The sequence below is a fragment of the Erigeron canadensis genome, chromosome 3 (assembly GCF_010389155.1).
Source record: "Erigeron canadensis isolate Cc75 chromosome 3, C_canadensis_v1, whole genome shotgun sequence".
Lineage (NCBI taxonomy): Eukaryota > Viridiplantae > Streptophyta > Magnoliopsida > Asterales > Asteraceae > Erigeron > Erigeron canadensis.
Window position 1 is genome coordinate 26,105,752 of NC_057763.1, and position 14,759 is coordinate 26,120,510.

At 34.2% G+C, this 14,759-nt stretch overlaps 1 protein-coding gene across 1 annotated transcript; it reads right to left on the bottom strand.

Annotated features, from left to right (window-relative positions):
- Positions 1–327: 327 nt before the first annotated feature.
- Positions 328–8,628, bottom strand: LOC122592640 (protein SEMI-ROLLED LEAF 2). Its single transcript, XM_043764923.1, has 20 exons — positions 8,473–8,628; positions 7,905–8,043; positions 6,865–6,939; positions 6,647–6,762; positions 6,433–6,547; positions 5,639–5,767; positions 5,477–5,524; positions 5,163–5,356; positions 4,433–4,629; positions 4,036–4,319; positions 3,794–3,943; positions 3,327–3,707; positions 3,061–3,210; positions 2,885–2,963; positions 2,666–2,790; positions 2,385–2,576; positions 1,860–1,997; positions 1,607–1,741; positions 782–979; positions 328–675 (listed from the first exon to the last, which is right to left on the bottom strand). The coding sequence occupies exons 2-20, from the start codon at positions 8,037–8,039 to the stop codon at positions 574–576; spliced, it is 2,943 nt and encodes a 980-aa protein (XP_043620858.1). The 5' UTR covers positions 8,040–8,043; positions 8,473–8,628; the 3' UTR covers positions 328–573.
- Between the last annotated feature and the right edge of the window lie 6,131 nt (positions 8,629–14,759).

Here is a 14,759-nt window from a genome sequence, read left to right on the forward strand (position 1 = left end):
ATCCCACACTTGCCACCCAGGCTAATATTCAAAGGATTAGGTCTAACTACATCAGGTGTTGTGGTGAGGCCAATGGTCATCTTGAAGCTCACTTCCACCAATTTTAGCTTTCCCTAACACCTTTTAATCATCCCAATATCTTTGCACATCCCACATCGATAGACTTGTCCGAAATAATGACCTACACCACCATTATGTTGATGTGACGGATGAGTTGAAACGGTATGATTTTCTCTTCTTGGCTGCACTTGCGTAAATGGATATCTACGAAAAGGTTAAGGGTCATTGAACATTAGGCCAAATACATGCATCCAAGCAAATGGGAGATTCAGATGAAATTTGTAATCTCTGACGGGTTCTCAAGTGCCCAAATCTAACAATTTAATTAAGGCTAAAGGGCTCACATATTTGAAGTCAGAGATTAGTCCAAGTTACAAATGTCTTGCAACCTAAATAGCAACAATAACTAAGATACAATAAGTCCTAGATGGGTCGAACTAAGTACATTCTTGAATTCCTGACTAAATTTCTTACATCAATCACTACATCCAAGTAATTAGAAATTCATCTTCCCTAAGCATATCTAGCTGCTTTTAGGAAGTTATCAAACGGACTGGCAGGAGGTAATCTCAGACCATTCGTTCCTGCACGAGTTGGCTCGTCTTCACCCAAAATCTAAATAACAAATCAAAAGATAAATACCAGTCATGGAATGTGGAATCACAGAACGAACATTTCAATATTCAACCATCAAGGAATAATGATATAAAGAAAATCAAACCTTCATGACAATTGCATTTTCACCATTGGGGACATCATCCTTTTCGGCTGTTTGTGCACCATTTGCATGAGAAAGCCAAGTAGAGAGCTTTTTCCTTGAATCTGTGCCGAGAGCTTCACATTGACCAGTCATGGCACTGAATGGAAGAGGCGAAGTAGAGACAGATGCTCCAGCAACTTGACCAGCCGCTTCTAGTGCCTATGGGACAAAGTGTATGTGTTGTTTAGAAATACGGACCTCCCACAGTTGGCAAACAAGCAAATTCTATTTAAAAATTTATAGGAGACTACGAAAGGTTAAGAAATGTTCTATCTACATGGAGGGAGTAAACTGAACTATTATGCATTCTCTGTACAAATAGCAATCACTGAATCACAATGTTTTATTTAACTATGTTCAACTAAACGGCCGAACGATACATGTCAAACTCTAATACATATTTTAATGAAGATAAGACATATTTTTTAATAAAATCTCATGCACCCACATTACTGACATTATAGCGGGAAACACAATTAGTCAATAACCAGCCTTTTATCTTTCAACAACAAAAAACAGATCTCAGAATGAAACTTTACGAAAACTTGGGGAATCAGAAAGTGCAACCATTGTGTATTCTCTGTTGTCACTTGTAAAATTTGACTTTGTCACTAATTATAGTAACATACTAACATGTTAACTGATAAAAATCTAAAATAACCTTAGATAAGAAACAAATAAAATGCTCTCATGTGCCAAATCAATGTCATTGGGATTTACTAAATTTAACTCAAAAGTTATAATGGTGTAATGTGTGGTTAGAGACTGAAGGGAGGAGGGACTTACAGATTCAAGAAGTTGTCGAATACTAATAGCATGAGACATGGAGCTAGGTGTAGGAGATTTAGTTATAAAGCGGGACAGATCTGAAACAGATGATTCACTGCTTGCATCATCTTCAACTAATGATGTAGGAAAATCCTGAAAAACAGCATATTCTATTCATCACCACATGTAGAAAGCTGAGGATGACATATAAAATTTAGACGTTTGGCAAAAAAAAAAAAAAAGGATGGCACAAAAATATGTAAGAGTCTACCGTCTCAAAAGAAAGAGATTCTTTTGAATGAGCAACTCTGTGACTGTGATCCAAATGAAGCATCGATTCTGGACCGAACATTGCATCGTCGGGAATGAAAGTATCGAATAACTGAATACGTAGTTCTTCTTCCTCCATCTAATAAACGTAGAAAATGAACACAAAAGAAAACCCATCAATCCATGATCCGTCAAATATATATATATATATATATATCGTTTTAATAAACACACACACACACACTTGCATAAGCTGCTCAAATGAGTTGAAACTTGCCAAAGTGTAATGCATACCTATACTAAGATTAACTTATCAAAAATAAGATTACCATTGTGATAGTATTGTTTTCATAATCATATCCAATATTTGTAAATGAAGTTATAGGTGGAGAAAAGATGGGGCACATAAACTCAACATGAACCTATTTGACCTACTACCCAAGCTGCTGAACCCCTCCATTTGGCTAGCTCTAAAGAAAGAAAAATCAAACAACATACCAAATTATTAACTGACAAGAAACTATACCTCTGTAATGCCAGATAACTTTTGGACTAAAATATCAACAATTCTCTCGTAAGACTTGGACATTTTGCTTTGCAACTTAGCAAGCAAAACATTAGCCGCTTGATTATCATGGTCAGAACAATATGCTTTTACATCAGCCTGTGCCTTTGTATAAACTTGAAAGTCATCACTGATACCCAAGTAGTTGTCAGCCTAAAATGAAAAGCAAATCATCAAAAAAAGATAGAAGGTTCAAAAACACTAATTTACAATAAATGTCTTTTGGTTTTTGTCAAACTTACTTCAGATTTAAGCATTGGTTTGAGTAAATCAACAATATCAGGAATTTGATACATCTTTGCTGCAAACATCAGCATTGCAGTTGATAATGTAAAAAGTGATCTTTGGTGTGCCGGGCATAACATTCCTAACCAGTAACAAAAAAACAAGTAAGTACCCATAATCTTTTTTAACAGTATAATATCTCCAAAATTAAATGTATCAAATGAAGTTTCACATACCGTTGTTATGATCCAATGCTACTTTCAACAATGATAACGGAAGTTGGAATATGCGAACCACAAGATTGTGATTGGGATTCTGCAATGATATATGTCGGAAATATTAAAATATTAAATACAGCCCACAACTGTATATGGCGCTATATGAAACATATAGAAGATGAATGTCATCTCACCTTAAGCCGCAAAGAAATGACTGTTAAGCAGAACGAATAAGCTAGAGCTTCAATATTTGCAAGATTATTATCAGGAAGATTGGCTTGTATCCAAAAAGCAGACAACAATTGAGTAACCTGATCCTCACTAAACTTCATAACAGATGGTTCCTGTCACAAAAATTAAAAATTAAAACAGAAGATTAAAAACAAGTTATAGACTTATAGCTATCTATATTTATGTCTTACATATATATTATATATAGATCAAGATGACAGGTTCTTACTGCGTTAGATGATGCTAATTCTCCAGCAGTAATGGAACTTATTTTCTGAAAATTAGGGGATTTTTTGGGTCCCCATGCATGTTTCCTTTCGGCATCTGTGTTTTCATTTTCTACAGAACCATCTTGAATACAAACTTCACTTTTGCCAACTCCTGTTCCATCTTTCTCTTTTCTAAGCTTATCAAGTAAGGATGTAACCGAGGCAAATACAGATGCACTGTCAGCACTCCATCTCCTTGTATGATTAGAAGCATCACGTCTCAAATGGTTAGAGCTTGGAATTAAAAGAACAGAAAAGATTTGATGCCCGCTCAAACGTATTTCAACATCTGGATGCAACATTAATTTTAGAAGTTGAAGAAGAAGACCTTCGGGAAACACCTGATACAAGTTGAATAAGCACAAACTTCAAATTTGGAATAATGTTATGGATAATTAGCACCAATTAAGAAAACACCTTATATTACCTGTTGTGTGTTTGAGGAAACAGATGCTATAACAATCATGTGGGCAAGAATAATCATCGATCCAGTAGAAGCCCTTGCCACGACACTACTAGGAGAAAGATTCTCGAGTGTTGTTGACATTACATCAAATAGAGGACGAGCATCGGCTATCTAGAAAAGGCGTCATAAAGCTCAAATCAAAAATTAAGAATCATACACCCAAGTAAAGTTAAAGACTTAAAGGGAAATAGTCAGTGTCCTACCCCTCTAGCAATTTCGAGTAAGCAATCTTCTATTGAAGATTGGAGTAAGGAATTCAAGCTCAATTCATGTTCACTGACTGATTCAGCAGTTGCTTGAAGGCTTTTCCTTAAATGCCTGCAAAGATCACTGACATATCCAATATCTTTGAGTGCAACTTCAGACCTAACTTGCCGAGCCAAAGCAGTAGTAGTCTGTATGACATATGACTTCAGCTCGGGATCATGTGAAACATTTTTGTGATCCAAATGGTGAACAACTGAAGCCAATATCAACTGCTTATTTTCTGGGAGACAAAAACCAATATAATCACTAATAAACCATGCAAAGATTTCATGTTCATAATTTGAGGTCATTTAAAGAAACCGAAGCAGATTAGAAGCAGGCAAATCAAGGTACCTGGGCTCTCTACAAAGTAGGCCATATCAGAAAGAACGGTTAAGCCCAACCCGTGAGGAAGAACCCACTGTCGGTTAGTATCAAAATAAATAAGCATTGGGTCCAATATTCTACGCATTGTTGTACTTTCCTTAGCAAGTTCTACCATTCTTTGAATGCAAATTTGAGCCCATACTTTAGGTGTCTCGGCCTCTTCTCTGTACCACATGCAAATAAACAATTCACATAGTAAATACAGATGAATCATCCATGCTAGAGATGGCACTTTACACACATTTTGGGTGAAGGATGGTACCTCCAGTATAAATTTATTTTATTTTCAAAAGTTGTATTGTAAAAGACAATGATTGGGAGTCCCGCAATTTGAAAACTACAATCTCATTAGAAGTATATACTTATGCATAGTTCAGCTCAGGTTACCTAGCATCTTTAATGAGTTTAACAAGTAAAATAACATAAAACAAAGCTAAAAAGGCAGTTTAAATGGCAGAAAGTTGCATTAAGTGCAGTTTTAATACATAAAGCCTCCTAAATGATTTAATTCAAAGAATTATTGTTATCAAAAATTATATAACTTAAGCAACCTAAGCAATCATATTTGGCACACTAGCTACTTAAAACTTCAAATTCTTCAAATGTTTACCCATTCTGAGCCGAACATATTTTGTTTAACTCCAGAGCTTGCAATTGAAGTAAAAAATTTTAATCTTCTGAAAGGAATGATAATAACCTAGTCAAAAGAGAAAGATCCTTCTTTTCTGCCCGTGGCTTGACAATCATATAGCTTGAATCAGTTTCAGTGATAGCCCCTCTCGCTTCACATCTAACCACTTCGTTCACCCAATTATGATGTACTTCCCCCCTATCATCATCTTGTTCAGTGTTTCTATTTGGCTCAAAGTTGCCCAAAATAACATGTACAATCTGCATTTTTTTATAAAAACAATAAGATATTTGATAATCCCGCAAGTGATTCTTTGTTTATTGCATAAACCAGCAAAAAAATGGTAAAAAAAATGTTTAAAGTGGGAGAAATAGACAAACCTCATCAAACTCAGCAAACATATGTGAGAATTCTGTCATAAACCAAATCTGCATGAAAATTTGAAAAAGTGTTATTTACAGCTAATGAAAAGACATTTCCATATTGATCTACAAGACAGGTTGTATTATTTATCAAACTTGAAACGCTTTATTATTACATACCATGGCTGAGAGGCATTGCAAGCTTGCTGCCCTTAATCGTGTTTTTTCATCTTCTTCCTCCGGCTTACGGGCTAGCATACAAACCTTTTGAACTAAATTTTCAATATTGTACGTGTAAGTTCCATCCACCTGAAGAGTAACCATATCAAGCAAGACAGCATAAAAAGAAGCAAAAGTCATATTAAAAAAAAAAAAAAAAAAAAAAGAGGTGGCAAAATTGGTGAGTTGGTAACTGCTGAAAAGGGTTAAAACAGGTCAATTTGGGTGTTCCAAATCTCTTTTTGTCTAAAATCTTAATTTCACTGATAGATAATTAGTGTGTCAAATATGATTAGATCATTTATAACTATACTATTTGCCCACTATCTATCCTATAACATAACAGTTTAGGAGGTTTTATGCATTAAAAATACATTTCATGCAGCTTCTGATCCATTTGACCCACTTCCTCTTTAGATTATTTTTTTAAGCTACTTGACCTACTAGTGATAACGCAGAACCCAAATGAACCATTTCATAAATAGATGGGTCAAAATTGACGCTTCTAACAAAAATCACCTTCAAATTATAGGCTGCTCTTGTCATGGCAAATTTATTAAGCTTCCCATACCATGCAACTTAAGACTTATTTAAACAATATGATACGAGTTGTCTATCAGCAATGACTAAAAACTAAAGTGAATGTAAGATTACCTTTTTTTTTGAACAGCCAAAAAATAATTATATTATATGAGTAAAGCAAACTAGCAAAACACGAGTTGCCAAAGGGTACAAATGAATGAATGAAAATTTACCTGATTATAGATAAATTTAGTCAGTGTCTGACATCCAATTATCTGGACTGTATCTCGTTTAGAATCATCCAAAAGCTCAATAGAAACATTCAGCAGGTTTGCAGCAAAATATGCCCTGAAAAGTTCGTAAAAGATGACACCATTAGTTCAACTACATACAAGATACATATTAGTCAAAAGACATATAGCATAACTAAATGAATTAACAACTTACATTTGATCCTTGCACACGCATATCAACTTACTATACACATCTGTAATAACATTAACCAGTTGTACATGATCCAACCGCAACTCCTTGTAACATCTTTCTTCAAGATATTGTGCAATCTATAAGAAACACTTACTTTTATAGCAATTCTTTAACTTTAACAGTAGATATATCATGTCATTGAATCAATAAGATAATACAAAATGAATTTGAGCACTAACCTTAGGGATACGAAAAGGGTTTTTAGCTGCATATTCACATAATTTCACAATTTTCCGCTCGTTTGGCGAAAAACCCTGCATCAATAGTAGAACTTCACTTTCTTGAACATTATAGGAAACAAACTTCTTCAAGAGACATATTTACGCAGCTTCTTGGGGTGTGGCAAGATTGACAGGTAGCTTAATGGATCAAAACGATTTCAGGATGAGACTGGTCATTTCCTACAATGTTTAGTAAAAGGCATGACCCATTGACCCCACTAACACATGTTTTGCTCAATTTAATTTTGTTTTAGGTTCATAAAGAATGTGTTAACAATGAATACGAAATAGTAATATTATTAAAATAGCTTTTACTCTTGGGTTAATTATCTAAAATATTCACCTTGTCCCTTAATAACTACTCATAGTTAATTTGTATGTCTTGGGAAACCACCGAACTTTTAGAATTTCTCCTTGTGTAACCATTTCATAACTTGAATACAGATAAAGGCGGCTGAATCTTGTTGATCTAACAATAATATGACATGTTTTAGATTTTAAGCTAGTGATGTGAGAAACTGAGAATTCTTTAAGACCTCAAATTCATAGTGTTCAACAACCATAATGCGCCCAAATTGGGTTGTATCATCCACGTACACTAAATTGTGCCATCCCTTATCTAGTTTGACAAACCTTACTATCTTTTTCATTGAAAGGGGACAATCTATAAAAATTTGATGGTTTCCTTGTAATAAACATGTAAGCTTGTTAAAAAAGGGACATGGGGAAAAGTGGAAAATCACATTGTTATTTAAGATAATTAACCCTTTAAACTTCATATAAAGAGATATACAATCACATTAAAGTAGACTTTCACAGCTGTCTACATGTTTAACGCATTTAACCCGTTTGAGATATACATCCTAAAATTGACCAAAATTGTCACTCTACTTCGAAGCATCAAAATGGAAGTTCACAAATCACTAATAATCAAATTTTCCACAATGATATATCTACAACACTAAAAGCAAACAAACAAGAATGTAGATAGTACTAACAGGTGATTTGGGAAAGATTTCTGCAAGTAATTTCTTGTATCTTTTAACAGGTTGTCTTGAACGCGATCTTAAAGCCGGACAGCAAACACACATATTTACACATGCTGGAAATAACTTCCTTGAAATCACACCCATTTTCCTGCACAATTTCATCATCACATTAACAAATTCACATCAAATTATATACGACTAAAAAACCTTAAAAAACCAAAATACAAACTTTTTAAACAAAACGAACAAAAAAAACATGTACATCCAGAAAATGCACCTAAAATTGCAAAATAATACCATAAAACAGCTCAGAAGCCCAAATTAAGCTACAAACAAAAGTAAAGTAAATTCCAAATTTATAAAGCAAACCCAAGAATAATATATATATATATATAATGTATAAAAAAACAAGGGTAATGCAAAAACTAAAAACAACCCAGAAGCCAAAATTAAAAACCCAGAAGAAATTAAACAACTTTTTTACGAAAAAACAAAAAAGCAAAATCAACAATTAGGAAGTAAGTCGGAAGTAACGGTATTAGTACTAAAAACAAGAAAAAAAAAATAATTTTTTTACCTTGAGCCAGAAGAGAAGCAGATCTGGGTGAAGTGTTAAAATTGAGGGGGTTTAAATTGGATGTGAGAAAGACTGTGTGTGTGTGTGTGTATGTTTGGGGGGAAGAGTTGTAGGAGGGAATGGTCACGTGGGTGAGAGTGAGAAGAGAGAATTGGGGGAAACTTTTGTCAGTTTCCTGGGAGACTGGGAAGAAAAAAACACACCAAATAATGACTTTTTTTTATTTGTTTTTGTTACACTTTTCTTCTTTTAAGCTTTTATTATTTTAGCTTTTTTACTACTACTACTTTTCAACTACCAACTTTTTTAATCTTTTGTTTCTCACAATCTCAAAGTCTCAACTATGATTTGAAATTTGAAAGTTGTTACTCAACATTTTTTGAATTGTTTTATTTTGATTATATCATTTTATATTTTATGTTTTTAAAAAATCATTTTTTTTTGTTATTTTACTGATTAAATATGTAGTTGAAAGCATTCAACATTTATTTGAATTATCTAACTCGTGATTGGTATCATATTCATGAATTGTGGAAGATATAATTTAGACTAACCGGAGTGGAGCGATTCCCCCCTCCCTATCGCCTCCCCATCGCCCCATACATTGCCCCGCCCGGGCGACATGGCAAAAAAAAGGGTTTGGTGATAGATTTCGTTCACCCATTTCTCCCCTTCGACCGAGCCTTTTTTTCCGTGTCACCTATTGAAACGACTAGTTTTTGCTTCTTTTTTTTCTTTCTTCTTTCTATATATACATATCAAACACTTCTTTTTTACATTCAACCAAAACAAAACCAACATACATTTCACAATTATATAAAACATAGACTACACTTTTTTTCATTAAGGAAGACATCGATGATTTTTCATCTTCTAGTTCCACCTCAAGTCGTGGTTCGACTGATCTAGACGAGGCTATCGAGAGTACGATCGTTTTGACCATTAACACAATGTTAAAAACCGCAAGGGAAGAAGAAGAGGAGGGGGCGCGCCAATACCGCGTGTTCCCGATTTTAGGTGAAGGTATGGTGTGTAATGAACTTTAATAATTATGTATTTGAACTTCAATAACTATGTAATAAATTTTTAGTTATTATGTATTTTATTTATAGAAAGATGGATATTTAAAAAAAAAAAAAAAAAAAAAAAGAGGTGAAAAGAAAAAACAAATGATTAGGATGTGACAAGTGTCAGAACCCCCCCCCCCCCCCCCCCCACCTTGCAAGTAGCCCCACTCCTCTCTTTTTCTAACAATTTTCCTATGGTGACATGGCGCAAGTCCCCTACTCTTGGAGTAGGGGTGTTATCGAGTCAAGCCGAGCTCGAGCTTAGCATGGCTCCAGCTCGACTCGAACAATTTTTGCTCGGTGCGAGCTCGACGAGCTTTCAGTGTGTAGGCTCGAGCTCGACTTGTTGTACCTACAATACGGCTCGAGCTCGACTCGAAAAAGGCTCGATTTTGGCTTGTGTCTATAAACATGACTCGATCTCGGCTCGAAAATATATATTACTTATAACAAAAATTATACAAACAGCCCTTGTGGAATTAGAAATTTACTATTTAAGAATTATATATATAAATATATACATAATATATGGAAAGCTCAATAAGTATTCGAGCCAAGGATATTTATACAGTTATAATATTCTCATAAAATTAGTTTTTTACTGTTATCTCATTCCATTTTGCTAAATACTTATAAAATATCCCAATCTCAATTTAACAAAAAATCAAATCAAATTAATAATATCCAAAACTTTTAAGTTACATAATATTCCAAATATCTAAGAAACAAATCATCTCATGATATTTTTTTCATGTAAAGAGGTTGGAGGTCCAACAAATTGCTGGTTAAAATTGTCTTCAGTTCGTCTGAATCGAAACTGACCTTCCAAAAAAAAAACAAAGTACAACATTTAACCAATATGAACCCTCTCAACGCATTGTTTTCTAAAAAAAATTTTAAAACACCATTGGCAGTGTTGATTTCTCAACTATTTTTTCAAGGAAAATGTGATATGTTTTTATGGTGTAGAGATGGAAAAAAAAGAGGGGTTGGGTTTGGAGTGGAATCATTGATCACATGTACTTCTCAAGTCTCAACTAATAAGAAAAAGATGATGTGACACTAAATGATAATTAAAAATAAGTGGAAAAAAATTAAATTATACTTAGGTAAGTCCTCAGCCAACCCTACAGCTTTTCCTGGCTCTTCTTCATCAGTTTTTCTCTCTCCTTAAATCACCTCTTCAGCCAACCCTGCAGCTATTTCTGACTCTTTCTCACTATCACATCAACTTTTCTCTCTCCTTAAATCACCTCTTCCTACTCACTACCAACCCTACCTCTTCCTCATCTCTTACTCAACTTTTATTTATTCTTATTTTATATTTATCTGAAAATAACATAAACTTAATTTTATTAAAAAAACATTACATTAATAAAAATAAAACACATTACAACTAAATTTGAAACAAATTACATAAGTCACACATTACAATTAAAATTAAAACTAGATAAAATTAAAACATCACTAACTAAAATTAAAACTACATTAATAAAATCATCTAAAACTACTCGTCGTCCTCCTCGTCGTTATTGGCATCAGCATAAAACTTGCTCCCCCACTTTTTTTGCAAGTGTTTTCGATATGACATGTGCGCCTTTAAATCTTTCCTCGACAGACTCGTTGGAATCGGCTTGGCCAAAAACTTCAAGGCATCCCTAACATGTGCCTCTTCCAAAGCTTCTTGTTGCATTCGAACATATTCAGTAATACTTTGGGTCGCTTCCAAACCCGACGACCGGTTAAATGTTGCATCAGACGAACTAGACAACCTACGGATTATGTTGCGACCCACTAGTCGCCTAATTGGGTCATCACCAAATAACCCTTCAAATGAGGGTCCCATTTGATTTGGGGTCGCACCACGTGGTGAATCATCGACAGTCAAATCAACAGCCAGAGTCGGTGGCCTACTCATCGAGGCGTTGTTGTTCCAAAAGTTGACCACCTTTTGAAGATGCTCCCAACACTTCTGGTAATGCCAATGTTTCTCCCCTGTTTGTTTCTTGTTCAAGTCTATGACCGCTTGGGACACCTGTTTGACATCCGCCCCGCTTTGTCGACTGTGCTAGGAAACCTCATTGTACGTCGCGCCAAATTCCTTATCCGTCTTTTTAATCTTACTCCATTTTCCATGAACTTGGCTTTTGGTACGAGAGTCGTGTCTCGTCTCTTTGTTGAACATTGCTAACACTTTATTCCAAAAAATGACATCCGTTTGACTTTTACCCACGATCGGGTCCTCCGAATAATGCACCCAACATTTTGCCAACAGCTCCACATCATCATCCTCCTAATTTCTTTTCTCTGCTGGTTGTTTGCCCCGCCTTCTCCGCCCCGCTGTTTGAACTTCTTCTACTTCATCATCAGCCGATGCGACGCTACCCGCCTCGGGTGCATTTTGAGGGTTCTGTTATTGTTGTTGTTGAAAATCGAAAGCCATTTGAGCTTGAGCTAATGCCATCCTTTGAGGATCGTTCCAATTGTGACCCATAATTGGGTTGTAGTTCATGATGTTATAAAATGGTTGTGAATATGGGTTAACGACATAACTTGCCGGAGGACCCATATGGGGGGATTGGAGGGGCCTGAAAGGTGGCTTGTTTGGCTTTGATTGGTTGATGACATTGCCGGTTGCGGAAAATTGAGAATTTGTTGCCACATATCTTGAAAGGGTTGATTTTGGTTTGTATTTTCATTATTTTGAGACATGATTAGGTGATGATTAAGAAAGGATTAGAAAGAGTATATGTGTGTGTTTGTAGTTTGAAAGAATAATGTATGTTTGTGTGTTTGAAAGAGTGAGTAGTGTTATTTAAATAAAAGGTGGAAAAGAAAAAAAATAAAATAAACCACCAACGATCTATTCTTTCAAATTAAAAAAAAAGGTTTTGTTTCTGTTACCTTTTGACCCACACGGACCCCACAAAGCCTCATCTTGGCTCGGCGCTACAAGGAAGGGAGGGTGAGGAAGAGGACTCACGCCGAGTACGTGCCAACGCGGGAAGAGGGAAGACGAGTGACGAAGAGGATTTCACGCCGGGGTTGGCACCGGCCTAAGGCACTAAGGTCTAAACTATCATTAGGTTTAAAAGGAGAATAATTTGAAAATTATAGAAACAAGATTCGAAATCACAAGTCTTCACTTTCGAGATTTCAAGATGGTGGTGTAAGATTATTTTTTATAGGGTGTTGTTAAACGAAGTCAGCTTTCATGATGGTGTATCAAATTGTTATACATTTACGATAAAATTCAGAGGGTGAATTTTTGATATGAAAAGATGCAATTTTTTATACACATTAAGCATCATTTAGGTTTTTTTTTTTAACTAGTTATTCGACCTGTTTTATAAGTCAACTAATCTCAGTGGGATCAATATTCTAATTTCTGTTACAGCAGATTCAATCAAATCAAAATCAGAAGAAATGGACACTTTTGAATTTTTTTTTTGTTTAATCATCATTCATATGCCACATGAGTGGTTTTGGCACCAAGTTTCTTTTCAAATAAGAAAGAATATGATTGAAGATGTTCAATGACTTTTAAAAATAGCTTTTCTTTACTCTAAACAATGACGACAATATGTGGTTACCATAACGACCAAATCATACCATAAATAATAACTTCTTAATACAGTATCAATCTCATAACCATCTTAGAGAACCCCCGTAATGTATTGGAACGTATTCAACTTCGACAGTGCCAACCCTGAAGGTGGACGGACTGGGCGACCACCCAGAGATATAATTAGGGGCAGAAGTTTTAGATCCATCAACAGTGTTTATAATCTCAGTTTTAGATGATTGAATATAACTTATAGATGTTATTAAGATGAACTTATGTTTTATTTAATTCAAATGTAACTAGTAAATGTATAGAAAAGAAAAAAATATAAGAAAAAGCTTGCTTTTGCGCTTCAATGGAAATTGGCAGGCGTTTGGCCAGAATAAAAAAAGAAATAATAAACTATCCTAAACTTATGGCTTAAAAATCATCTTAATTATTAGATGAAGATATGCGGCAAAATTAGGGGACAAGATTAAGAAAAAGAATTAGTGGATACCACATGTCATTTTCTTATAGTTTAAAGACGATTTTAGTCCTTCATCAAATATCATCCTCTATTTTTTACCCTTTGATTAGAATGATGACATCACCTTTAACTGTAGTTTTAGTTAAAGACGGTTTTAGTCCTTCAACTTCATCACAAAATTAATTACATACTCTTATCTACTTGCATCCTTAACAATTTAATAGTCTTTCACTCTTTCTTTCTTTTATGCCTTTGCAATCTCATCTACAAATCTAATCTCTAATAATAATTGGATCCATCAGGTTCAAAATTATATTTTTCACTATTTTTTTCAATTTTAAAATTGTTTCGTAATATATATGTTATATGGTGATTTAGATAATAAAAATTGCTAACAATCTGACAAATGACTTTTTATAAAGTTCTAAGGACTTGATTTGTATTAGTGATTTACAAAAAATTGTTTAAAACAATATTTTTTCACATATATATAGTGATTTACAAAAACCTATGAATTCATTCTAAAAACAAATTTCAGATTTTCTTACTTTGTATTAGCAAAACAATTTTTGAAACTTCGATCCATATTCTATATTTTAACAAGTTCATATTTTCATAAATGGAGATATTTTTTTTTGATTGATACTCTTACTTAATTTCTGTGTGTATAATATAGATATATGGAAAGCGTTATGAAAATTGTCGAGAAATTCGTATATATTACTGTGTAATTTGCTCCATCATTTACTCTAATATGTCTTCATTTTCAATTCTAAAATACAAGATATGAAATGAGACATGAGAAATGGAAATGAAATGTTTTCCACTGTTTGGTTGGTCATAGAATATAGTACACGGAGAAATGTATTTTCCCGGAGATGTCGTTCCTTCACATTTTGATTTCCACTCATTTTGTGAAGAAATGAATTTCCCTCATAAAATTTCTCCGTGCCTCTTTACTCGAGAAATTGGTTATACCTAAAAAAAAAAGTATATATTATAAATCACGTGACATGCACATTCAATATAGATTTGAGAGAACCCTAGGCCCTTTTTGTCTCCGGCGATGTTTTGAGATTCTTTTCATCTCATCTAATTCCATGGTTGTTTGCTTTGGATCTCCATAAATTAGAGGTATCTATATTGTCTTTTTTTCGATTTTTCTTTCTTTTATTGCGATTAGAGC